Source organism: Mesoplodon mirus (genome assembly GCF_964341445.2).
Source record: "Mesoplodon mirus genome assembly, contig: HAP1_SCAFFOLD_928, whole genome shotgun sequence".
Taxonomy (NCBI): Eukaryota; Metazoa; Chordata; class Mammalia; order Artiodactyla; family Ziphiidae; genus Mesoplodon; species Mesoplodon mirus.
The window spans coordinates 98,652-124,222 of record NW_028295117.1 but is presented as its reverse complement, the minus strand read 5'-3'; the positions used below and the strand labels follow the sequence as shown (position 1 = coordinate 124,222).

Sequence of the window (25,571 nt, the reverse complement as noted above, 5' to 3'; positions counted from 1 at the left end):
GTATTCTTTTTCAGATTCTCTTCCATTATAGGTTATTACAAGATATTGAACGTAGCTCCCTGTGCTATACAGTAGGTCCCTCTAGATGGTTATCTATTTTATGTATAGTAGTGTGTATCCATTAATCCCAACTTATTTATTAAAACTGTAACTGATTTAGAATTTAATTTTACAACTTCAGATTATCTCTGTGCTTTAAACTATTTTCCCTGAGAAAGAGAGGTTTAACTTATGATGACATCCAACATGCTTCAGAGTGTTTAAAAATGATGGACATTTCAGACATAGATAGCCCATCTGATGAATTTACAGATGCAAAGTAACTGACTGACAAACAGCTGCTCTACCAAAACAAACCTGTAGATACAAAGTAGATGGACATTTTTGGAGAGCTGGAAACTAATTCCTATAAGTTTATAAGCCTGCTGTTGCAGGTTCATAAGATAAACCTAGTAAGTAGAATCCTGTTTCCCATGGTCAAATGCCTTTGTTGAGAGGATATTTAGCTTGATGTTATCACACTGGACTGATGCTAGGAATCAATGAAACATACACTTGATAAGAGCACAGCTACAGGTCAAAGTAAAGTTTATCTTTGACAGGAGAGTAAAAATATCCTACTATAGTATGGGATACAAGGAAGCATATTGTTATTTTTTATTTTTTTAATTTTTTTGCGGTACGCGGGCCTCTCACTGTTGTGGCCTCTCCCGTTGCGGAGCACAGGCTCCGGACACGCAGGCTCAGCGGCCATGGCTCACGGGCCCAGCCACTCCGCGGCATGTGGGATCTTCCCAGACCGGGGCACGAACCCGTGTCCCCTGCATCGGCAGGCGGATTCTCAACCACTGCGCCACCAGGGAAGCCCATGTGTCTTTTTGAAATAGGATTTTCTGTGGATATACTCCCAGGAGTGGGGCTGCCGGATCATTTGGTAGCTCTAGTTTTAGTTTTTTAAGGAACCTCCATACTGTTCTTCACAGTGGCTCTTAACCAATTTCCATTCTCACCAAAAGCGAGGAGGGTTCCCTTTTTCCACACCCTCTCCAACATTTACTGTTTGTAGACATTTTGATGATGGCCATTCTGACTGGTGCGATGTGATAGCTCGTTGTCATTTTCATTTGCATTTCTCTGATAATTAGCCACGTTGAGCATCTTTTCATGTGCTTTTATTTTTTTCCCCTTAAACAGTGTGAGTAAAAGTTATCTCTTGAAATGGGCTTCTGGAAAGTCTTCCCATTTTTGAATTCTTCTTCGATGACCTACCCCAGCACGTTACTTGAGGGCAGGTATCACCTAACGCCCCTCAGGCCTTGTGAACATTAAGTACCCAGCAGCAGCAGGTTTATAGCTGTTGTTACAGGAAGCGGCCACAAGGCGGCAGGATTTCTTCATGCTCCAGTGTGGTGACTCAGGCAACCAGAGCCTTAGGGAAAGTTGTGTTCCTGGCTTGTAAAAGAGAGGGGAGTGTGCCAGCACAAGGACTCAAGGGCTTGTGCCTCATTCCTTTTTCCCCCTTACCCTGGCAGATGCCAACCCCTGCATAACCACTCTGCTGAGGGTGCTGTCGTCCGTACATGGGGCTACTCTAAGGAAGGAGGCTGGAGGTGGGGACCTTACCACTAGGGGACCTGGCGACCAGGTCCCTTGTTAACGCTCTTTGAGCCCAGAGGGTCCACCATCTTTGGGGTGCAGTAGGCTTGGCTTAGGTGTAGGAGGGCCTGCCTGGATCTGGTGATCGTAGTCCCATCTAGAGGGGACGGGGCACTCTGAGTCCGGGCAGGGCTCCTTTGTTGGCACGTCCTCCCCGCTGGCTCCCTCAGCACCAGCGTACTCCAGCCATGGGACCCAAGGCTGCTCAGGCTCCAGGGATGTGACACCAGCCCAGGTCACTAGGCCTGAGGGTAACAGAGTAGGCATTTCTTTCCTTACTTTTTTTTGTGTTGTTTTTCATTTAACTTTTACTTTAACTTGGAGTAGACTTGATTTACAATGTTGTTTTTGTTTTAGGTGTACAGCAACTTGATGCAGTCATAGATATCCATATGTCTATTGTTTTTCAAATTCTTTCCCCATTTAGGTTATTACAGAGTGCTGAGTAGAGTTCCCTGTTCTGTATAGTAGGTCCCTGTTGATGATCTATTTTATATGTGTGTGTGTGTGTGTGTGTGTGTGTGTGTTAATGCCAACCTCCTAATTTATCCCCCCTGCCCACCTTTCCCCTTTGGTAAACATAAATGTCTTTTTGAAGTCTGCCAGCCTGTTTCTGTTTTGTCAAGTTGTCATTTGTATCAATTTTTACATTCCACCTATAAGTGTTATCCTATGATATTTGTCTTTGTCTGACTGTGTTCACTTAGTTTGATCACCTCTACATCCATCCATTTTGTTGCAGATGGCATTATTTCATTTTTTTAATGGCTGCATCATATTTCATACATATGTACACCACATCTTCTTGAGCACCTAACATGAGCCAAGTATTATTGTGTGGAGTTTATATTCTTTATCTCAATGGTATAATAGCTCTCTGTAGTAAGGGGTTATTATTGTCACAATTTTTTTCCCCATAAACAAATAAATAAATAAGTTTATTTATTTAGTTAGTTAGTTAGTTAGCCTGTGTTGGGTCTTCGTTCCTGCACGTGGGCTTTCTCTAGCTGCGGCGAGTGGGGCCTACTCCTCGTTGCGGTGCACAGGCTTCTCATTGCGGTGGCTCCTCTTGCTGCGGAGCACAGGCTCTAGGTGCGCAGGCTTCAGTAGTTGTGGCTCGAGGGCTCAGTAGTTGTGGCTCACGGGCTCTAGAGCTCAGACTCAGTAGTCGTGTCGCACAGGCTTAGTTGCTCTGGAGCATGTGGGATCTTGCCGTGTCCCCTGCATTGGCAGGCGGATTCTTAACCACTGCGCCACCAGGGAAGTCCTAGTGTCAGAATTTTACACATGAATACGTGGGGGTATACTGAGAGGTTTGAATTCAAATTCAGTGAGTATGTCTCCACGTGTGACCATGGTTGCACCACTTTCGTTTTTCATCTACCCCTATTGCTGTTTTGTGCCCCACTCTAGGTTCTTGAGGTAGGTATCCCAGGCTTCTCTCTCTTCACTACTCCTGGCCCTGCCGCTGAAAGACCTCCCGTGACCTGGCTCCATACACGGAGCCTGGAAGGGCCAGTCGCAGCCTCTGTCTTCCCTTCCATACTCAGAGCTGAAGATCTTACTCAGAGGCCTTACTGGTGAGGAGTCAGACACTTACAGAAAATAATAGGAACAAAAGACAGAAAAGTTGGGGAAAGCAACTTTAGAATTTATCAGAGCCTGGCGATGGGGAAGAAGGCTAGAGAACCATGCTGGCTGGCAATCGATGTTACCTAAACGAGTGTGTATGTGAAGATCTGATCGTTTATGTAGCAGAGCCAACTGTTGAGATAGGCATGTATGACAAGAAGCTGATAGCTGCTTGGACTTGCTAAAAATTGAATTAATTTTAAGCAATACAGTGTTTAGTGAGGAGAAGTGGCTATGCCTCAGTATATTTCCAATGCCAAGAATATGCTGGTACCTAATTAGGCACCTGAGTCTTGTGCCACCCTGTGATAGAATCTGCATTGCATGCCATCCATGCCAGGAGAACCAACCACCAGTCCAGCAACTGGAATGGATGAGAAGCCCTCAAATGGACACTATAAGGTGGAGGGTTATTGAGATAATACCTGAAACAATGTCCTGAGAGCACCACGTTGCTGGATTTGACTTTAATAAAGCTTTTGCTCCAGGCATATTGATACCTGAGAAAAGCCTGTGTAATTATAACAAAATTAGAAGTTTATTTTTTCTTTATTGAGTGTTGTAGTACAATGGGAACTGACACAGCAAAATTTGTTAACATTGCTAGAAAGTGGGTTACGTCCTTCTAAATTCCACTGCATCTACCAACTTGTAGGCAATAGGGATATGGTATGACCAATTCAAATTTTATATTTTAAAATGCCACTCAGAAATGTTTAACTTAATATGATGATTTGAGCACAGACATCCAACTCTCTAATTCCCCATCCTTGTGACTGATCTTGTCCTGAAAAGAATACAAAAGAGAAGAGAACAAATAATACTACCTTTTGCCTCAATTCTTAAGGACTTTTCTTCATTCTTAAAGACTTGTGTAGATGGATGTGAATTGATCGTGAGGGATGACTCAAAGCCTTTTCTGAGAAAGTTTCTGTTTCTTAGGCAGCAAGTAGAGGAGATTTGAGCAAGGTTTTATTAATGTCCCTGAGTTTGGAGGAGCTAGGAGGGCATACTGAGTGACTGTTGAGGGACCAGATGAGAATGTCAGTATTTGTTGCAATAGCTCAGTAGTAATAGAAGCTCTATTAAACAAAGCCAAAGATGGACAGGTCTTCTCTCTGACTATCCTATTCTGAAGAATGGGACAAAGAAGGAAAGTACACACAACATGGCCAGATCACAGGGCTTCTCGGTCAAAGAGAAAACTGATAAAGCCAGTACCTGGTGGGTTGGCCTCATCAAATGTGAGAGACACTCTGTAGGTTCCCCTCAATTCCTGAATTCTGGTCGATCTTTATTTTTTTTGCGGTACGCGGGCCTCTCACTGTCGTGGCCTCTCCCGTTGCGGAGCACAGGCTCCGGACGCACAGGCTCAGCGGCCATGGTTCACGGGCCCAGCCGCTCTGCGGCATGTGGGATCTTCCCGGACCGGGGCACGAACCCGTGTCCCCTGCATCGGCAGGCGGACTCTCAACCACTGCGCCACCAGGGAAGCCCTCTGGTCAATCTTCGAATGGAAAAGTTGACTTGTATCAAACAGTCCTGGAGTTTACTGTCTGTGGGGAGGACCGCTCACATGGGCAATGAGCTCATATTGTCATTCACCAAAGAGTCACTTATTCTCTCTGTGGGAGGGTTATTCTTTTTTTTTTTTTTTTTTTTAACAGTTCACTGATTTTGTTCGATGAACAAACATGTCCATATAATCAATGAAAACCATAGGATATATAAAATAATTTAAGAAATGTTGGGAATTAGCAGCACCATCTGTTATTGACATAGCAAGAAAAACTTCACATATTTTATGCAAACACTAGAAGAGGATATAACTACTTTTAAGACCCACTAATGCCACTGAATGTCCAGGATGATTGAGAAGGGCATCTTTTTAGGCAAACCTACCTCCTTCTACTTCAAAGATTTGGTGAGCAAATCTGATGATTAATGTTTAGAAAAAATGCTACTGAAAGAAATAAGAGATACTGCATAGTATTTTAATTAGGACAAGGAGACTAAAACCCAGCTGCTTTTGCATGGCTCAACACTTCTGCTTCTATGAAAAATTTAGTTCTGAATTATGAAATCAGAAATAAAGAATAATTTTTAAAAGACACTAGTTGTCTCTAAGAAACATTAAGTGGAACACAGGTCACTATGAAAATACATCACTTTTCCAGTTTGCTTCATAATTTACTTTAAAAAGTTGTGTAGCTTTCATCACACGTGACTTATACAAATGTCTTAATAAGCATTTTTAAAAGTTTAAATGTATTTCTAAAATCGAATAGATTCTTTTGATTTTTTTTTAAACCTTTAGCCCTGTTGTTACGTTTACTGTGTATCAGTGTAAGAGACTGAGTTTGTGTGAAGGATACAAATTTACACACATTTTATAGCAACTTATACCCTAACATCTACAAAATTCACAGGTATAATACAAGCAAGTACAAGGCCAGGATAAAACTGTTGAATTCCAAAAAGTCAAACTGTATACTATTTTTATTTTGTCCCCTTAAAAAAAGTTCAGCTTCGGCACCAAATTCATAAAGCCCTCTTAGAAGTCTGGAAAAAAAAAATTCCAGATATATTTCAGCAAACACAAACAGTTTTTCTGTGCTGGTGAAGTAAAGGATTTCCCATTTTCTTCTGGCCCCTAAGTCTGCGTCACATGGTAAGTTTAACAGAGTTCTTTCGCCGTGAGTTTGTGGGGAGGCTTGCAGGCTGAGCACCGCTGCTTCAACTTAAACCATTTCGTCTATGCTTCTTCACAAGAGGGCCAGAGTTGGATTCTTCTAATGTCCTTTTGAAGTTTGTTGGAGGGGTTCTTTCAACTTCTTGAGCTTTCATTTGACCTGGGATCGACATCTCTAAGTTTTTTTGGTCCATGATGGTGTTTGTTGAATTGGTAGGCACAAGGCCAACTGACAGGCTATTATTCAAAGAAGCATGTATCCTTAAAGTCAGGGCTTTAGTGCAATTTTCTTCAAGTGGCTCTGGATCTTTTGAGGATATGACTGCAGCCTGGACATTCCCTCGAGCTATCTCAGCTGCGACTTCTAAATAATTCTCTGAGAAGGCATTACTACGAACAAGAGCAGGTATGTGGTCCTTAGAGTTCAGCCTTGGCCATGGGTCCTCCTCCAGTGACTTGACTGGTGGTGTAGAACATGGAGAAGGAGTCATCACGCAGGTTTCCTGACTATTATAGGAAGGGCTATCAGTCAGGTTCAGGTAGAGCTCGTCTCCATTGGTGAAATCTCCCTGAGTGCCCACTCCTGGAGAGATGCAGATTACTATGGCACTAGTATTATCCGCTCGAAGCCTACGCTGCCTCCAGCGGCCTAGAGCTCGATTCACAAGCATTTTGGCACAAGACTGTCCATGCTCACCCATCAGGTATTTTATCTCCTCTTGGTCCTGGCACATTGAGATGGCATCTTGAGGTGGAATCATATTCCAAAGACCATCACTCCCCAAGATAATATACTTGTGCTTCTGGGGATCAAGAGTGTGGACACTTGTGTCTGGTTCAGGTGACACCACAAACTCACCACTGAAGAAATCATAGCTCCAGAAATCACCAAGTGCTCTTGCTACTGCCAGAAATGGAATCTGGTCAATGACTGTGCTCCTTCTCACAGGTCCACTGTGAGTGAGCCGAGGTCGTTTCCAAACTACACGATTCACCCCAGACTTGTTCATCACGCTCCCCCCAAGTGCTTCAATTCGTTCTCTTTCCTTGGGAAGTTCTGGCTTATGGTCCTGTGTCACCTCCACCGCTCTGACAAAATCATCCTTTGGGTCATCCTGAATTCCAAGAACCACCCCTGAGTCACCCACATGAGCTACATACATCTTCAGGCCCCGTATGATGACCACACTGGCAGTTGTCCCTGACGTGCTGGGAAGACCTTTCATAGTCTTTGGCCATTCTGCCAGTTTCTTCCACATGGCGAGATGACAAGCGAGGAAGCCTTTGCGGATGGCAGCGCACACCTTCGCCGGCTCGGAAGAGGTGAAGCCCTTCTGCTTCTTGATGAAACCCCACAAGTGCTCCCGGGCAAACTGTGCCGCCTCCCGCCCGCCGTGCCCGTCGCACACGGCGAAAAAGGCCACTGAGGAACGACGGCGACAGCAGCAGCCGGGAGCCGGCGAGGCCCCGGCGTCCGGCGGCGCGTCGCAAGCCTCTCGGGCTGCCACCGCCGGGCCTTTCCCCGAGATTTCGCCGCCAGGAAAAGCCAGCGGTGACCGCTGCGGAGGCAACGGCTGAGAGAGAGACCGCCGCGGCGAGGGTTCTTCTTCAGCCGTGGGCTCGGGCTCCACCACGATCTGAGTAACGTCCTCCATGTGCTTCCTCCCGCCCTGGTCTGAGAAGACGCTCACTCCCAGGGAGTACAGCCCCGCCATGGCAGGCTGGCCGAGATCCCGCCGGTCCCACGCAGCCCGCCGAATGCGGCAGCGGGATGCACACTCTGCGCTCGCCGGCCAACTATTGTTTATCTTCGACTACGTCGAGAAGGGGGAGGGAGCGGTTCCGGGAGGGGGAGGGGCGCGCACGAGGTCGAGACTTGTCCGCCAGAGCTGGGCAGAAGCGCCAGGGGGAAAGGAGCCGACCAGCTGCGTCTTCGCAGTGCGCCTCCCGGGAGGGTTACTCTTCACACTCTGTTGAAGTCAAGCTTGGCCATGAGACTTGTTTTGGCCAATGCAAAGTGACCCTGACCCAGCCTCATGCACAGCATCCCGTTCCCTTTGAGTAGAACGCCTCCCCTTCCCGAGTTGCCTACTTAGAGAGCTGCTACTCATCCCAAACAGTCAGCTGGCTCAGAAGCCTTAGCCCACCTATTCAGGCAGGTGTCAAGCAGCCTGCTCATTCCTTTGTGGTAGCTCTGGTCATATTATTCACTTCCACACCTTCTCTCTCCCACCTGGAGATCCTTGTGGGCAGAGGATAATGTTCTAGTCATCTTTGTCACCCTGGCACCTTATACAGTTCATGGCACATAGGAGATACTTAATAAATCTTGGATCAAGTGAGTGAGTGAAATGATTTCTGCAATCAGTAGTTACAGCATATATTGGACAGTTCAAGCACGTCAACATTCATTTATTCGGCAGACATTTATTAAGCTCATTCTTTGTGCCAAGCATCGTGATAGGTGCCAAGATTACATTTGTGAATAAGTTAGTCCTGGCATCTGTCCTCATATTGCTTAGGAAACCTACGAGAAGATAGACAGCCATATACAGTGGAAGGCAGGAGTCTGGCAAGAAATACAGTTTCATGAATCCCACCCACATTGAAAGATCAGAGAGCAGAATATAGGAGTGGGGTGGGGGACTTCCCTGGTGGTGCAGTGGTTAAGAATCCGCCTGCCGTTGCAGGGGACACAGGTTCGAGCCCTGGTCCAGGAAGATCCAACATGCTGCGGAGCAACTCAGTCCGTGTGCCACAACTACTGAGCCTGCGCTCTAGAGCCCTCAAGCCACAACTACTGAGCCCACGAGCCACAACTACTGAGCCTGCGTGCCACGACTGCTGAAGCCTGCACGCCTAGAGCCTGTGCTCCACAACAAGAGAGGCCACTGCAGTGAGAAGCCCGCGCACCGCAATGAAGAGTAGCCCCCGCTCGCTGCAACTAGAGAAAGCCCACGCGCAGCAACAAAGACCCAGCGCGGCCATAAATAAATTTATTTTTATTTTTTAAAAAGGGCCTTCCCTGGTGGCGCAGTGGTTGAGAGTCCGCCTGCCGATGCAGGGGACACGGGTTCGTGCCCCGGTCTGGGAAGATCCCACATGCCGCGGAGTGGCTAGGCCCGTGAGCCATGGCCACTGAGCCTGCGCGTCCGGAGCCTGTGCTCAGCAACGGGAGAGGCCACAACAGTGAGAGGCCCGCGTACCGCAAAAAAAAAAAAAAAAAAAAAAAAAAAAGGAGTGAGGTGGGGCTTGCTCAGGTTAAGATCTGTACAATGCCTATGGCAAGAGGTTGTTGAATTAATGCCTGTTATGAAGCTAGGAGGCCCTAGAGGCACAGTGGGCTCAGAGCCACAGATCTTGGTGAGGAACAGATTATGGGAACAACTGTACTCATTTTCCTGAATGTGTCTTAGTTCTCTCTCCACCCTTGTGAAGCCAGGACATGATACAGCAGTTAGGAAAAACCCCAGGCTGAATCAAAGCACAGAACAGCTTCCATATGGAATGTTGGCCACGCAGGGGTGCTATTTACTTCTTCAAATCCTCATTATTTAACACATTTCTCTTATACTCCTGATTCTGGGACTAGCCTAGGTGGTCTCTGTCAAACCCCACCTGCCAGCCTTGAAGTTCAGCACACTTCCTCATTTTTATGCCTTCTGAGGGGATTGCTGTCTGTGACTGGGGAGAGCAATTCAGGATACACATTACTATGCGTTCTCGGAATTCATCCTCAGGTCTTAAATGGTGTGATCAGCTAGACAGTGTCTCCTGACCTTGAGAAGGAGCGATTGGCATTAGGAAGCACGCTGAGCTGATGCTGCCCTGCCCTTAGTCTCTAGACTGCTGCTTGGTTCCAGGAACGAGGTAAGAGAATCATCATAGCTTTTCTGAGGGCTCTGTGAGCAAGGCCTTGATGAGGCTGGAAGAGAAGACAGCTGTCGTTTGATGAGCACCCATTAGGTATTAAGTTCCTTCCATTCATTGTCTATGTAAAACTTTCTAATAAACTTCATGAGGTAGGCATTATACCCCCATTTTATAGATGAGGAAACTGAGGCTGGATGGGTACATTATTTGTCCAAGGTTATACAGCCCAAAGTGGTGAAATTCGGTTTTAAAACCAGGTCTGTCTCTCTCCGCAGCTCCAAATTCTCTTTCTTCATGTGATTTGCAAGATAGAGCCCCTGCCCTTGTAGCATTTGTAACTTGCTTAAGGAGACAAGATTCCTGAAAGTATGTTTAATAAAAAGAGGTGACAGCAACTCAAAGTTGATGAAAGAGAGCTACTTTTATTGACACGGGAACGGCCACAAGATATTGCTAAGTAAGGAAAGGCACGCTTGAGAATAGCAAGGTAGGCTCCAGTGGAGGCAAACAGTGAGGTGTATCGTGCCCCCTACCCAGATCAAGATAGCCCAGACGGCTTCCTCACGTCTTCTGCCAGTCAGCCTCCTCCCAAGGGTCAACCACTGTAATGATTTCTCTTACTATAGGTTAGTGTAGATGACAAAGAAAATAATTTAGTATCTGCTCTTTTATGTTTAGATGCTTTTACCACATTTTGTCTGTGAGGTTTATCCATGTTGTTACGTGTAGCAGAGGCTTTTTAAAATTGCTGAGTACTATTCCATCGACTGAATATACCACTGGTTGATGGATATTTGGGTGGCTTCAGATTTGGGGCTTTTGTAAATACTATGAACGTTCTTTTACATGCCTTTTGACTGACCTATTCATGTATATCTCTTGAATATCTATAGGTAGATAGATACATTGATATAATTTTATATTAATTAATTATTATATGAGTGGAATTGCTACATCATACAGGTTAGGCATATGCTTGGCTTAGACAGATACTGCCAAAAGTTTTACAAAATAGTTGTAATGAAGTATCCTGCTTCCAGCAGTGTATGAGAGTCTTAGATACTCTGCAACCTCCTCCTTCATAGTCTTTTCTAGTTCCCCGAACATGGATTGAACCCATGCCCTCTGCATCGGCAGGCGGACTCTCAACCACTGGACCACCAGGGAAGCCCCTGGGTAGTCTTTTTAATATTAGCCATTCTGGTGTTAGTATAGATGTAACATGTTATGGTTTTAATTATATTTCCCTAATGACTAATGATGTTGAGTACCTTGTTCATATCCTTATTGGCCATTTGGATATTCTTTTTGTGTAGGTAGTAGCGTTGGGGTGAGGGTTCTAACTGTGCCTGCAGGGGCTGGCATGGTTTGAACTTCCACTGGCACCAGGAGAGGGAGCCCGCAGGGTTTCTTACAGGCCTGTCCAGGTGTGGGGCAATAGGAGAAGAGGGGGAAAAGAGGCTTGAAAGCTGTTAGTGATCAAATATCAGTAATGAAGTTATACTCTTTATTACAGTGTTGCTCAGATCTGTGGTGATAAGATAATAAATCTGAAATAGCCAATACTTACCTTGTTGCCTACACTTGGAACACAAGATAAATAAGTTTGAAAATGAGATACTGATTATCTTAACTCTTTGGTCTGGACCAGGGAACTAGCCTTTAAATGTGGTATGTCTTGCTTGGCTGAGCTGTGACTGTTTTACAGGTGAGAACTAGTGGTAGAATTTCAGAAAAAAAAAATGCAGCCGTGACAGAAGCATGGAGCCTTGACTCCCCAAATAGTAATAAGCTTAAAGAATATGTCTTATGTAAATTATTTCTTCTCAATTCTCAGAGACTGTGGAATAGAGAGGGAAGGCATCATATTATATTTGCTTTTATAAGGAATATAAATGTTAATTAGCTTGCCCATAGTTACTGCTTTCTGGAGCAGTAATTTCAGACAAGGATTTTGAAATACAAAGTCAAAGTGTATTTAAACATTTTAATAATGATTTAATTATTTTAATGTTAAAGTACATGCTGACCATAAGGTGGTTTACAGCCTCATCCCTGGTCATGTGCCTTGAGTCTAAATTTTCTCTGACCTGCCATTAGAGACAAAGTTTAAGAATTACTGCATATGGGGCTTCCCTGGTGGCGCGGTGGTTGAGAGTCCGCCTGCTGATGCAGGGGACACGGGTTCGTGCCCCGGTCCGGGAGGATCCCACATGCCGTGGAGCGGCTGGGCCCGTGAGCCATGGCCGCTGAGCCTGCGCGTCCAGAGCCTGTGCTCTGCAACGGGAGAGGCCACAACAGGGAGAGGCCCACGTACTGCAAAATAAATAAATAAAAAAAAAAAAAAAAAAAAAAAAAAAAAAAGAATTACTGCATAAGGGATGCACCTCTTAATAAAACAAGGTCCTAATGTTCCAGAAACAAAAGGAGCCACCTGGAGGGCGCAAAGGGCAGTGGGACTGGCAGGCCCTAACTCACCCCTCTATAATTTGTTGTCTTTCTCTTAGAGTTACTGAATTTTCTCCTCTTTGACAGTGTGTCTGACCCTTAGTTTACTCAGATATGGTTCCTCTCTAGCCAAGGCAAGGACAAAAATCCATTTTACACTTTTCCCCAATTCCATGAGTGGTGCAGCCTAGATTTTGAGGCTTACTTTTTCCATCTATAAAATGGAGACTATAACATCTACTTGTGGGGCCATTATAAATATTTTTTTTTTTTTTTTTTTTTTTTGCGGTATGCGGGCCTCTCACTGTTGTGGCCTCTCCCGTTGCGGAGCACAGGCTCCGGATGCGCAGGCCCAGCGGCCATGGCTCACGGGCCCAGCCACTTCGCGGTATATGGGATCCTCCCAGACCGGGGCATGAACCCGTATCCCCTGCATCGGCAGGCGGACTCTCAACCACTGCGCCACCAGGGAGGCCCTATAAATATTTTTAAAGAAATTAAATGCGCATGAAGAAACCTTGCACTATATACCTGATCATTGTGGATGCTCAGTAAGTGTAGCTAATTACTCATTGAATCCATCCATTCTGGAAATTGATATAACTGATATAGACTCCGAGCTTCCTTTAGGCAAGGGTGACTAACCCCCTGGTTTGCTCACTACTGTCCCAGTTTTAGCACTGAAAGTTTAGCATCCCAGGAAACCCCTCCTCAGGACACAAAAAGTCCCAGTTTTGGGTGATGGATGCAGAAGTCTGGGGGAGAATATAGAACCCCACAAGGCTACCTGAAAAATAGGGGCTGAAATCAATACGATTTTTAGTGTCAGATGGATATGGCATAGATTATCTGCCTTCTGTAGTTGCTGTTGCTTATTTTTTTCCCTTACCATTGATGCAGGCAACCATGATTTATGGTTCACAAAACTGGAGCATTCATTGTAACGTCACTCCAAATGATGTGACTTAAATGTCCACCTTAAGTGTGTTGTAATCATGAGCACTAACAGTCTATTTTTCATTTTGCTTGTGGATTAACTATTGGACTTTGTATTGAGATAGTGCTAGTTTAATTTTTGACACTGAATATCATGACCATGTTTTCTAAGAGTTCAGATAATGAAAACAAGAATGATTATCCTACCAGTGCCAGTATGACACAGACATCACTGAAAAAGAAGGCTAAATGACTCATTTTTTTATTGAAATATAGTTGATTTACGATGTTGTGCCAGTCTCTGCTGTTCAGCAAAGTGACTCAGTTATACACATACATACATTCTCTTTTTTAATATTCTTTCCCATTATGGTTTATCCCAGTAGATTGGATATAGTTCCCTATGCTATACAAGAGGACCTTGTTGTTTATCCATTCTAGATGTAATAGTTTGCATCTACTAACTCCCAGTCCATCCCTCTCCCTCTCCTCTTCCCCCTTGGCAACCACAAGTCTGTTCTCTATGTCTGTGAGTCTATTTCTATTTTGTAGATAGGTTCATTTGTGGCATATTTTAGATTCCACATATAAGTGATATCATATGGTGTTTGTCTTTCTCTTTCTTAGTATGATAATAACTAGTTGTATCCATGTTGCTGCAAATGGCATTCTTTCTTTCTTTTTTATGGCGGAGTAGTATTCCATTGTATATATGTACCACATCTTCTTTATCCATTCATCTGTTGATGGACATTTAGGTTGTTTCCATGTCTTGGCTATTGTGAATAGTGCTGCTGTGAACATAGGGATGCATGTATCTCTTTGAATTAGAGTTTTGTCCAGGTACATGCCCAGGAGTGGGATTGCTGGATCAGATGGTAATTCCATTTTGAGTTTTCCGAGGAACCCCCCTACTGTTTTTCATAGTGGCTGCACCAACTCACATTCCCACCAACAGTGTAGGAGGGTTCCCTTTTCTCCACGCCCTTTCCAGCATTTGTTATTTGTAGACTTTGTAATAATGACTGACGTGGAGCCTCTTTTCCTGTGTGCACTGGCCATCTGTATGTCTTCTCTGGAGAAATGTCGATTAATGTCTTCTGCCCCTTCTGCCCATTTTTCGGTTGGGTTGGGTTTTTTTGGGTTTTTTTTTTTGAGTTGTATGAGCTGTTTGTATATTTTAGAGATTAAGCTCTTGTCAGTTGCATCATTTGCAAATATTTTCTCCTATTCCATATGTTGTCATTTCATTGGTTTCCTTTGTTGTGCAAAAGCTTGTAAGTTTGATTAGGTCCTTTTTTTTTTTTTTTTTTGTGGGCTTCTCACTGTTGTGCCCTCTCCCGTTGTGGAGCACAGGCTCCGGACGTGCAAGCTCAGCAGCCATGGCTCACGGGCCCAGCCGCTCTGCGGCATGTGGGATCTTCCCGGACCGGACACGAACCCGTGTCCCCTGCATCGGCAGGCGGACCCTCAGCCACTGCACCACCAGGGAAGCCCAGGTCCCATTTTTTTTATGTTTGTTTTTATTTCTATTGCCTTGGGAGACTGACCTAAGAAAACATTGGTACGATTTATGTCAGAGAATGTTTTGCCTATACTCTCTTCTAGGAGTTTCATGGTGTTGTGTCTTATGTTTAAGTCTTTAAGCCAATTTGAGTTTATTTTTGTGCATGGTGTGAGGGTGTGTTCTAATGTCATTGATTTACATGCAGCTGTCCAACTTTCCCAGCACCACTTGCTGAAGAGACTTTTTCCCCTTTTATATTCTTGCCTCCTGTATCGAAGATTAATTGACCGTAGGTGTGTGGGTTTATTTCTGGGCTCTCTATTCTATTCCATTGCTAAATGACTTATTTTAATGACAGATTGAAGGACGTGTACATCTGGATTAGGGCAGTGAATAACCCAACAGAGCATACTGCACACTGTGGAGAAAAGTTCTGGACACTGGAAGTCCAAGATCAAGGTGCCAGCAGGGTTGGTGACTGGTGAGGCCTCTCTCCATGGGTTGCAGACGGCTGCTCAAATGACCTCTTCTTTGTGAGCATGTGGAGAGAAAGAGAAACCAAGCTCTCTGGAGTCTTTTCTTATAAAGACACTAATCCTAATGGACCAGGGCCCCACCTATGACCTCATTTAATCTTAATTACTTCCTTAGAGGCTCCATCTCCAAATACAGCCACACTGGGGGGTTAGGGCTTCAACATATGAATTTTGGGGTTGGGGGCACATTCAGTTTGTAACAATGTCCTTCTTTAATTTGGAAATATATTAATGAGAGTGGAGAAAAGTATTATAGCAAAACAATTTATATGCTCTTTCTCCAAAGCTGTTTGATGATCTTTGAAGAGGCCACAAAGTCTGAAAAAGGATGAACTGAGTACATCTGAGTCATTAGATGTTATGGATAGGTTGCAACAAAAACTCATACAAGCAAAAAATGACTTGATATTTGGAAGTAAGACTGCTTTAGAACTCCGAAAAAGTGTCACCAGAAAAGGGTAGCCAGTTTAAACAGGACTTTCTCAATTAATTAAAAAAAAATTTTTTTTAATTGAAGTATAGTTGATTTACAATGTTTCAGGTGTACATCAAAGTGGTTCGTATACATATAGATAGATAGATAGATAGATACTTGTATTCTTTTTCAGATTCTCTTCCATTATAGGTTATTACAAGATATTGAACGTAGCTCCCTGTGCTATACAGTAGGTCCCTCTAGATGGTTATCTATTTTATGTATAGTAGTGTGTATCCATTAATCCCAACTTATTTATTAAAACTGTAACTGATTTAGAATTTAATTTTACAACTTCAGATTATCTCTGTGCTTTAAACTATTTTCCCTGAGAAAGAGAGGTTTAACTTATGATGACATCCAACATGCTTCAGAGTGTTTAAAAATGATGGACATTTCAGACATAGATAGCCCATCTGATGAATTTACAGATGCAAAGTAACTGACTGACAAACAGCTGCTCTACCAAAACAAACCTGTAGATACAAAGTAGATGGACATTTTTGGAGAGCTGGAAACTAATTCCTATAAGTTTATAAGCCTGCTGTTGCAGGTTCATAAGATAAACCTAGTAAGTAGAATCCTGTTTCCCATGGTCAAATGCCTTTGTTGAGAGGATATTTAGCTTGATGTTATCACACTGGACTGATGCTAGGAATCAATGAAACATACACTTGATAAGAGCACAGCTACAGGTCAAAGTAAAGTTTATCTTTGACAGGAGAGTAAAAATATCCTACTATAGTATGGGATACAAGGAAGCATATTGTTATTTTTTATTTTTTTAATTTTTTTGCGGTACGCGGGCCTCTCACTGTTGTGGCCTCTCCCGTTGCGGAGCACAGGCTCCGGACACGCAGGCTCAGCGGCCATGGCTCACGGGCCCAGCCACTCCGCGGCATGTGGGATCTTCCCAGACCGGGGCACGAACCCGTGTCCCCTGCATCGGCAGGCGGATTCTCAACCACTGCGCCACCAGGGAAGCCCATGTGTCTTTTTGAAATAGGATTTTCTGTGGATATACTCCCAGGAGTGGGGCTGCCGGATCATTTGGTAGCTCTAGTTTTAGTTTTTTAAGGAACCTCCATACTGTTCTTCACAGTGGCTCTTAACCAATTTCCATTCTCACCAAAAGCGAGGAGGGTTCCCTTTTTCCACACCCTCTCCAACATTTACTGTTTGTAGACATTTTGATGATGGCCATTCTGACTGGTGCGATGTGATAGCTCGTTGTCATTTTCATTTGCATTTCTCTGATAATTAGCCACGTTGAGCATCTTTTCATGTGCTTTTATTTTTTTCCCCTTAAACAGTGTGAGTAAAAGTTATCTCTTGAAATGGGCTTCTGGAAAGTCTTCCCATTTTTGAATTCTTCTTCGATGACCTACCCCAGCACGTTACTTGAGGGCAGGTATCACCTAACGCCCCTCAGGCCTTGTGAACATTAAGTACCCAGCAGCAGCAGGTTTATAGCTGTTGTTACAGGAAGCGGCCACAAGGCGGCAGGATTTCTTCATGCTCCAGTGTGGTGACTCAGGCAACCAGAGCCTTAGGGAAAGTTGTGTTCCTGGCTTGTAAAAGAGAGGGGAGTGTGCCAGCACAAGGACTCAAGGGCTTGTGCCTCATTCCTTTTTCCCCCTTACCCTGGCAGATGCCAATCCCTGCATAACCACTCTGCTGAGGGTGCTGTCGTCCGTACATGGGGCTACTCTAAGGAAGGAGGCTGGAGGTGGGGACCTTACCACTAGGGGACCTGGCGACCAGGTCCCTTGTTAACGCTCTTTGAGCCCAGAGGGTCCACCATCTTTGGGGTGCAGTAGGCTTGGCTTAGGTGTAGGAGGGCCTGCCTGGATCTGGTGATCGTAGTCCCATCTAGAGGGGACGGGGCACTCTGAGTCCGGGCAGGGCTCCTTTGTTGGCACGTCCTCCCCGCTGGCTCCCTCAGCACCAGCGTACTCCAGCCATGGGACCCAAGGCTGCTCAGGCTCCAGGGATGTGACACCAGCCCAGGTCACTAGGCCTGAGGGTAACAGAGTAGGCATTTCTTTCCTTACTTTTTTTTGTGTTGTTTTTCATTTAACTTTTACTTTAACTTGGAGTAGACTTGATTTACAATGTTGTTTTTGTTTTAGGTGTACAGCAACTTGATGCAGTCATAGATATCCATATGTCTATTGTTTTTCAAATTCTTTCCCCATTTAGGTTATTACAGAGTGCTGAGTAGAGTTCCCTGTTCTGTATAGTAGGTCCCTGTTGATGATCTATTTTATATGTGTGTGTGTGTGTGTGTGTGTGTGTGTGTTAATGCCAACCTCCTAATTTATCCCCCCTGCCCACCTTTCCCCTTTGGTAAACATAAATGTCTTTTTGAAGTCTGCCAGCCTGTTTCTGTTTTGTCAAGTTGTCATTTGTATCAATTTTTACATTCCACCTATAAGTGTTATCCTATGATATTTGTCTTTGTCTGACTGTGTTCACTTAGTTTGATCACCTCTACATCCATCCATTTTGTTGCAGATGGCATTATTTCATTTTTTTAATGGCTGCATCATATTTCATACATATGTACACCACATCTTCTTGAGCACCTAACATGAGCCAAGTATTATTGTGTGGAGTTTATATTCTTTATCTCAATGGTATAATAGCTCTCTGTAGTAAGGGGTTATTATTGTCACAATTTTTTTCCCCATAAACAAATAAATAAATAAGTTTATTTATTTAGTTAGTTAGTTAGTTAGCCTGTGTTGGGTCTTCGTTCCTGCACGTGGGCTTTCTCTAGCTGCGGCGAGTGGGGCCTACTCCTCGTTGCGGTGCACAGGCTTCTCATTGCGGTGGCTCCTCTTGCTGCGGAGCACAGGCTCTAGGTGCGCAGGCTTCAGTAGTTGTGGCTCGAGGGCTCAGTAGTTGTGGCTCACGGGCTCTAGAGCTCAGACTCAGTAGTCGTGTCGCACAGGCTTAGTTGCTCTGGAGCATGTGGGATCTTGCCGTGTCCCCTGCATTGGCAGGCGGATTCTTAACCACTGCGCCACCAGGGAAGTCCTAGTGTCAGAATTTTACACATGAATACGTGGGGGTATACTGAGAGGTTTGAATTCAAATTCAGTGAGTATGTCTCCACGTGTGACCATGGTTGCACCACTTTCATTTTTCATCTACCCCTATTGCTGTTTTGTGCCCCACTCTAGGTTCTTGAGGTAGGTATCCCAGGCTTCTCTCTCTTCACTACTCCTGGCCCTGCCGCTGAAAGACCTCCCGTGACCTGGCTCCATACACGGAGCCTGGAAGGGCCAGTCGCAGCCTCTGTCTTCCCTTCCATACTCAGAGCTGAAGATCTTACTCAGAGGCCTTACTGGTGAGGAGTCAGACACTTACAGAAAATAATAGGAACAAAAGACAGAAAAGTTGGGGAAAGCAACTTTAGAATTTATCAGAGCCTGGCGATGGGGAAGAAGGCTAGAGAACCATGCTGGCTGGCAATCGATGTTACCTAAACGAGTGTGTATGTGAAGATCTGATCGTTTATGTAGCAGAGCCAACTGTTGAGATAGGCATGTATGACAAGAAGCTGATAGCTGCTTGGACTTGCTAAAAATTGAATTAATTTTAAGCAATACAGTGTTTAGTGAGGAGAAGTGGCTATGCCTCAGTATATTTCCAATGCCAAGAATATGCTGGTACCTAATTAGGCACCTGAGTCTTGTGCCACCCTGTGATAGAATCTGCATTGCATGCCATCCATGCCAGGAGAACCAACCACCAGTCCAGCAACTGGAATGGATGAGAAGCCCTCAAATGGACACTATAAGGTGGAGGGTTATTGAGATAATACCTGAAACAATGTCCTGAGAGCACCGCGTTGCTGGATTTGACTTTAATAAAGCTTTTGCTCCAGGCATATTGATACCTGAGAAAAGCCTGTGTAATTATAACAAAATTAGAAGTTTATTTTTTCTTTATTGAGTGTTGTAGTACAATGGGAACTGACCCAGCAAAATTTGTTAACATTGCTAGAAAGTGGGTTACGTCCTTCTAAATTCCACTGCATCTACCAACTTGTAGGCAATAGGGATATGGTATGACCAATTCAAATTTTATATTTTAAAATGCCACTCAGAAATGTTTAACTTAATATGATGATTTGAGCACAGACATCCAACTCTCTAATTCCCCATCCTTGTGACTGATCTTGTCCTGAAAAGAATACAAAAGAGAAGAGAACAAATAATACTACCTTTTGCCTCAATTCTTAAGGACTTTTCTTCATTCTTAAAGACTTGTGTAGATGGATGTGAATTGATCGTGAGGGATGACTCAAAGCCTTTTCTGAGAAAGTTTCTGTTTCTTAGGCAGCAAGTAGAGGAGATTTGAGCAAGGTTTTATTAATGTCCCTGAGTTTGGAGGAGCTAGGAGGGCATACTGAGTGACTGTTGAGGGACCAGATGAGAATGTCAGTATTTGTTGCAATAGCTCAGTAGTAATAGAAGCTCTATTAAACAAAGCCAAAGATGGACAGGTCTTCTCTCTGACTATCCTATTCTGAAGAATGGGACAAAGAAGGAAAGTACACACAACATGGCCAGATCACAGGGCTTCTCGGTCAAAGAGAAAACTGATAAAGCCAGTACCTGGTGGGTTGGCCTCATCAAATGTGAGAGACACTCTGTAGGTTCCCCTCAATTCCTGAATTCTGGTCGATCTTTATTTTTTTTGCGGTACGCGGGCCTCTCACTGTCGTGGCCTCTCCCGTTGCGGAGCACAGGCTCCGGACGCACAGGCTCAGCGGCCATGGTTCACGGGCCCAGCCGCTCTGCGGCATGTGGGATCTTCCCGGACCGGGGCACGAACCCGTGTCCCCTGCATCGGCAGGCGGACTCTCAACCACTGCGCCACCAGGGAAGCCCTCTGGTCAATCTTCGAATGGAAAAGTTGACTTGTATCAAACAGTCCTGGAGTTTACTGTCTGTGGGGAGGACCGCTCACATGGGCAATGAGCTCATATTGTCATTCACCAAAGAGTCACTTATTCTCTCTGTGGGAGGGTTATTCTTTTTTTTTTTTTTTTTTTAACAGTTCACTGATTTTGTTCGATGAACAAACATGTCCATATAATCAATGAAAACCATAGGATATATAAAATAATTTAAGAAATGTTGGGAATTAGCAGCACCATCTGTTATTGACATAGCAAGAAAAACTTCACATATTTTATGCAAACACTAGAAGAGGATATAACTACTTTTAAGACCCACTAATGCCACTGAATGTCCAGGATGATTGAGAAGGGCATCTTTTTAGGCAAACCTACCTCCTTCTACTTCAAAGATTTGGTGAGCAAATCTGATGATTAATGTTTAGAAAAAATGCTACTGAAAGAAATAAGAGATACTGCATAGTATTTTAATTAGGACAAGGAGACTAAAACCCAGCTGCTTTTGCATGGCTCAACACTTCTGCTTCTATGAAAAATTTAGTTCTGAATTATGAAATCAGAAATAAAGAATAATTTTTAAAAGACACTAGTTGTCTCTAAGAAACATTAAGTGGAACACAGGTCACTATGAAAATACATCACTTTTCCAGTTTGCTTCATAATTTACTTTAAAAAGTTGTGTAGCTTTCATCACACGTGACTTATACAAATGTCTTAATAAGCATTTTTAAAAGTTTAAATGTATTTCTAAAATCGAATAGATTCTTTTGATTTTTTTTTAAACCTTTAGCCCTGTTGTTACATTTACTGTGTATCAGTGTAAGAGACTGAGTTTGTGTGAAGGATACAAATTTACACACATTTTATAGCAACTTATACCCTAACATCTACAAAATTCACAGGTATAATACAAGCAAGTACAAGGCCAGGATAAAACTGTTGAATTCCAAAAAGTCAAACTGTATACTATTTTTATTTTGTCCCCTTAAAAAAAGTTCAGCTTCGGCACCAAATTCATAAAGCCCTCTTAGAAGTCTGGAAAAAAAAAATTCCAGATATATTTCAGCAAACACAAACAGTTTTTCTGTGCTGGTGAAGTAAAGGATTTCCCATTTTCTTCTGGCCCCTAAGTCTGCGTCACATGGTAAGTTTAACAGAGTTCTTTCGCCGTGAGTTTGTGGGGAGGCTTGCAGGCTGAGCACCGCTGCTTCAACTTAAACCATTTCGTCTATGCTTCTTCACAAGAGGGCCAGAGTTGGATTCTTCTAATGTCCTTTTGAAGTTTGTTGGAGGGGTTCTTTCAACTTCTTGAGCTTTCATTTGACCTGGGATCGACATCTCTAAGTTTTTTTGGTCCATGATGGTGTTTGTTGAATTGGTAGGCACAAGGCCAACTGACAGGCTATTATTCAAAGAATCATGTATCCTTAAAGTCAGGGCTTTAGTGCAATTTTCTTCAAGTGGCTCTGGATCTTTTGAGGATATGACTGCAGCCTGGACATTCCCTCGAGCTATCTCAGCTGCGACTTCTAAATAATTCTCTGAGAAGGCATTACTACGAACAAGAGCAGGTATGTGGTCCTTAGAGTTCAGCCTTGGCCATGGGTCCTCCTCCAGTGACTTGACTGGTGGTGTAGAACATGGAGAAGGAGTCATCACGCAGGTTTCTTGACTATTATAGGAAGGGCTATCAGTCAGGTTCAGGTAGAGCTCGTCTCCATTGGTGAAATCTCCCTGAGTGCCCACTCCTGGAGAGATGCAGATTACTATGGCACTAGTATTATCCGCTCGAAGCCTACGCTGCCTCCAGCGGCCTAGAGCTCGATTCACAAGCATTTTGGCACAAGACTGTCCATGCTCACCCATCAGGTATTTTATCTCCTCTTGGTCCTGGCACATTGAGATGGCATCTTGAGGTGGAATCATATTCCAAAGACCATCACTCCCCAAGATAATATACTTGTGCTTCTGGGGATCAAGAGTGTGGACACTTGTGTCTGGTTCAGGTGACACCACAAACTCACCACTGAAGAAATCATAGCTCCAGAAATCACCAAGTGCTCTTGCTACTGCCAGAAATGGAATCTGGTCAATGACTGTGCTCCTTCTCACAGGTCCACTGTGAGTGAGCCGAGGTCGTTTCCAAACTACACGATTCACCCCAGACTTGTTCATCACGCTCCCCCCAAGTGCTTCAATTCGTTCTCTTTCCTTGGGAAGTTCTGGCTTATGGTCCTGTGTCACCTCCACCGCTCTGACAAAATCATCCTTTGGGTCATCCTGAATTCCAAGAACCACCCCTGAGTCACCCACATGAGCTACATACATCTTCAGGCCCCGTATGATGACCACACTGGCAGTTGTCCCTGACGTGCTGGGAAGACCTTTCATAGTCTTTGGCCATTCTGCCAGTTTCTTCCACATGGCGAGATGACAAGCGAGGAAGCCTTTGCGGATGGCAGCGCACACCTTCGCCGGCTCGGAAGAGGTGAAGCCCTTCTGCTTCTTGATGAAACCCCACAAGTGCTCCCGGGCAAACTGTGCCGCCTCCCGCCCGCCGTGCCCGTCGCACACGGCGAAAAAGGCCACTGAGGAACGACGGCGACAGCAGCAGCCGGGAGCCGGCGAGGCCCCGGCGTCCGGCGGCGCGTCGCAAGCCTCTCGGGCTGCCACCGCCGGGCCTTTCCCCGAGATTTCGCCGCCAGGAAAAGCCAGCGGTGACCGCTGCGGAGGCAACGGCTGAGAGAGAGACCGCCGCGGCGAGGGTTCTTCTTCAGCCGTGGGCTCGGGCTCCACCACGATCTGAGTAACGTCCTCCATGTGCTTCCTCCCGCCCTGGTCTGAGAAGACGCTCACTCCCAGGGAGTACAGCCCCGCCATGGCAGGCTGGCCGAGATCCCGCCGGTCCCACGCAGCCCGCCGAATGCGGCAGCGGGATGCACACTCTGCGCTCGCCGGCCAACTATTGTTTATCTTCGACTACGTCGAGAAGGGGGAGGGAGCGGTCCCGGGAGGGGGAGGGGCGCGCACGAGGTCGAGACTTGTCCGCCAGAGCTGGGCAGAAGCGCCAGGGGGAAAGGAGCCGACCAGCTGCGTCTTCGCAGTGCGCCTCCCGGGAGGGTTACTCTTCACACTCTGTTGAAGTCAAGCTTGGCCATGAGACTTGTTTTGGCCAATGCAAAGTGACCCTGACCCAGCCTCATGCACAGCATCCCGTTCCCTTTGAGTAGAACGCCTCCCCTTCCCGAGTTGCCTACTTAGAGAGCTGCTACTCATCCCAAACAGTCAGCTGGCTCAGAAGCCTTAGCCCACCTATTCAGGCAGGTGTCAAGCAGCCTGCTCATTCCTTTGTGGTAGCTCTGGTCATATTATTCACTTCCACACCTTCTCTCTCCCACCTGGAGATCCTTGTGGGCAGAGGATAATGTTCTAGTCATCTTTGTCACCCTGGCACCTTATACAGTTCATGGCACATAGGAGATACTTAATAAATCTTGGATCAAGTGAGTGAGTGAAATGATTTCTGCAATCAGTAGTTACAGCATATATTGGACAGTTCAAGCACGTCAACATTCATTTATTCGGCAGACATTTATTAAGCTCATTCTTTGTGCCAAGCATCGTGATAGGTGCCAAGATTACATTTGTGAATAAGTTAGTCCTGGCATCTGTCCTCATATTGCTTAGGAAACCTACGAGAAGATAGACAGCCATATACAGTGGAAGGCAGGAGTCTGGCAAGAAATACAGTTTCATGAATCCCACCCACATTGAAAGATCAGAGAGCAGAATATAGGAGTGGGGTGGGGGACTTCCCTGGTGGTGCAGTGGTTAAGAATCCGCCTGCCGTTGCAGGGGACACAGTTTCGAGCCCTGGTCCAGGAAGATCCAACATGCGGAGCAACTCAGTCCGTGTGCCACAACTACTGAGCCTGCGCTCTAGAGCCCTCAAGCCACAACTACTGAGCCCACGAGCCACAACTACTGAGCCTGCGTGCCACGACTACTGAAGCCTGCACGCCTAGAGCCTGTGCTCCACAACAAGAGAGGCCACTGCAGTGAGAAGCCCGCGCACCGCAATGAAGAGTAGCCCCCGCTCGCTGCAACTAGAGAAAGCCCACGCGCAGCAACAAAGACCCAGCGCGGCCATAAATAAATTTATTTTTATTTTTTAAAAAGGGCCTTCCCTGGTGGCGCAGTGGTTGAGAGTCCGCCTGCCGATGCAGGGGACACGGGTTCGTGCCCCGGTCTGGGAAGGTCCCATATGCCGCGGAGTGGCTAGGCCCGTGAGCCATGGCCACTGAGCCTGCGCGTCCGGAGCCTGTGCTCAGCAACGGGAGAGGCCACAACAGTGAGAGGCCCGCGTACCGCAAAAAAAAAAAAAAAAAAAAAAAAAAAAAAAAAAAAGGAGTGAGGTGGGGCTTGCTCAGGTTAAGATCTGTACAATGCCTATGGCAAGAGGTTGTTGAATTAATGCCTGTTATGAAGCTAGGAGGCCCTAGAGGCACAGTGGGCTCAGAGCCACAGATCTTGGTGAGGAACAGATTATGGGAACAACTGTACTCATTTTCCTGAATGTGTCTTAGTTCTCTCTCCACCCTTGTGAAGCCAGGACATGATACAGCAGTTAGGAAAAACCCCAGGCTGAATCAAAGCACAGAACAGCTTCCATATGGAATGTTGGCCACGCAGGGGTGCTACTTACTTCTTCAAATCCTCATTATTTAACACATTTCTCTTATACTCCTGATTCTGGGACTAGCCTAGGTGGTCTCTGTCAAACCCCACCTGCCAGCCTTGAAGTTCAGCACACTTCCTCATTTTTATGCCTTCTGAGGGGATTGCTGTCTGTGACTGGGGAGAGCAATTCAGGATACACATTA

At 45.2% G+C, this 25,571-nt stretch overlaps 1 protein-coding gene and 1 pseudogene across 2 annotated transcripts; both read right to left on the bottom strand.

The window, feature by feature from the left end:
* Window positions 1-5,649: 5,649 nt before the first annotated feature.
* Window positions 5,650-7,836, bottom strand: LOC309797731 (protein phosphatase 1D-like; annotated as a pseudogene). The gene has a single exon. The product of its transcript is annotated as a protein phosphatase 1D-like (transcript).
* Window positions 7,837-19,792: 11,956 nt separating this feature from the next.
* LOC309797733 (protein phosphatase 1D-like) lies at window positions 19,793-24,638 on the bottom strand. Its single transcript, XM_082646167.1, has one exon. It carries the CDS (start codon window positions 23,566-23,568, stop codon window positions 21,898-21,900), a length of 1,671 nt encoding a protein of 556 aa, XP_082502293.1. The 5' UTR covers window positions 23,569-24,638; the 3' UTR covers window positions 19,793-21,897.
* Window positions 24,639-25,571: the final 933 nt, after the last annotated feature.

Coding starts and splice junctions, on each gene's coding strand:
- LOC309797733 (XM_082646167.1), bottom strand. CDS start 23,568: ATGGCGGGGCTGTACTCCCTGGGAGTGAGCGTCTTCTCAGACCAGGGC.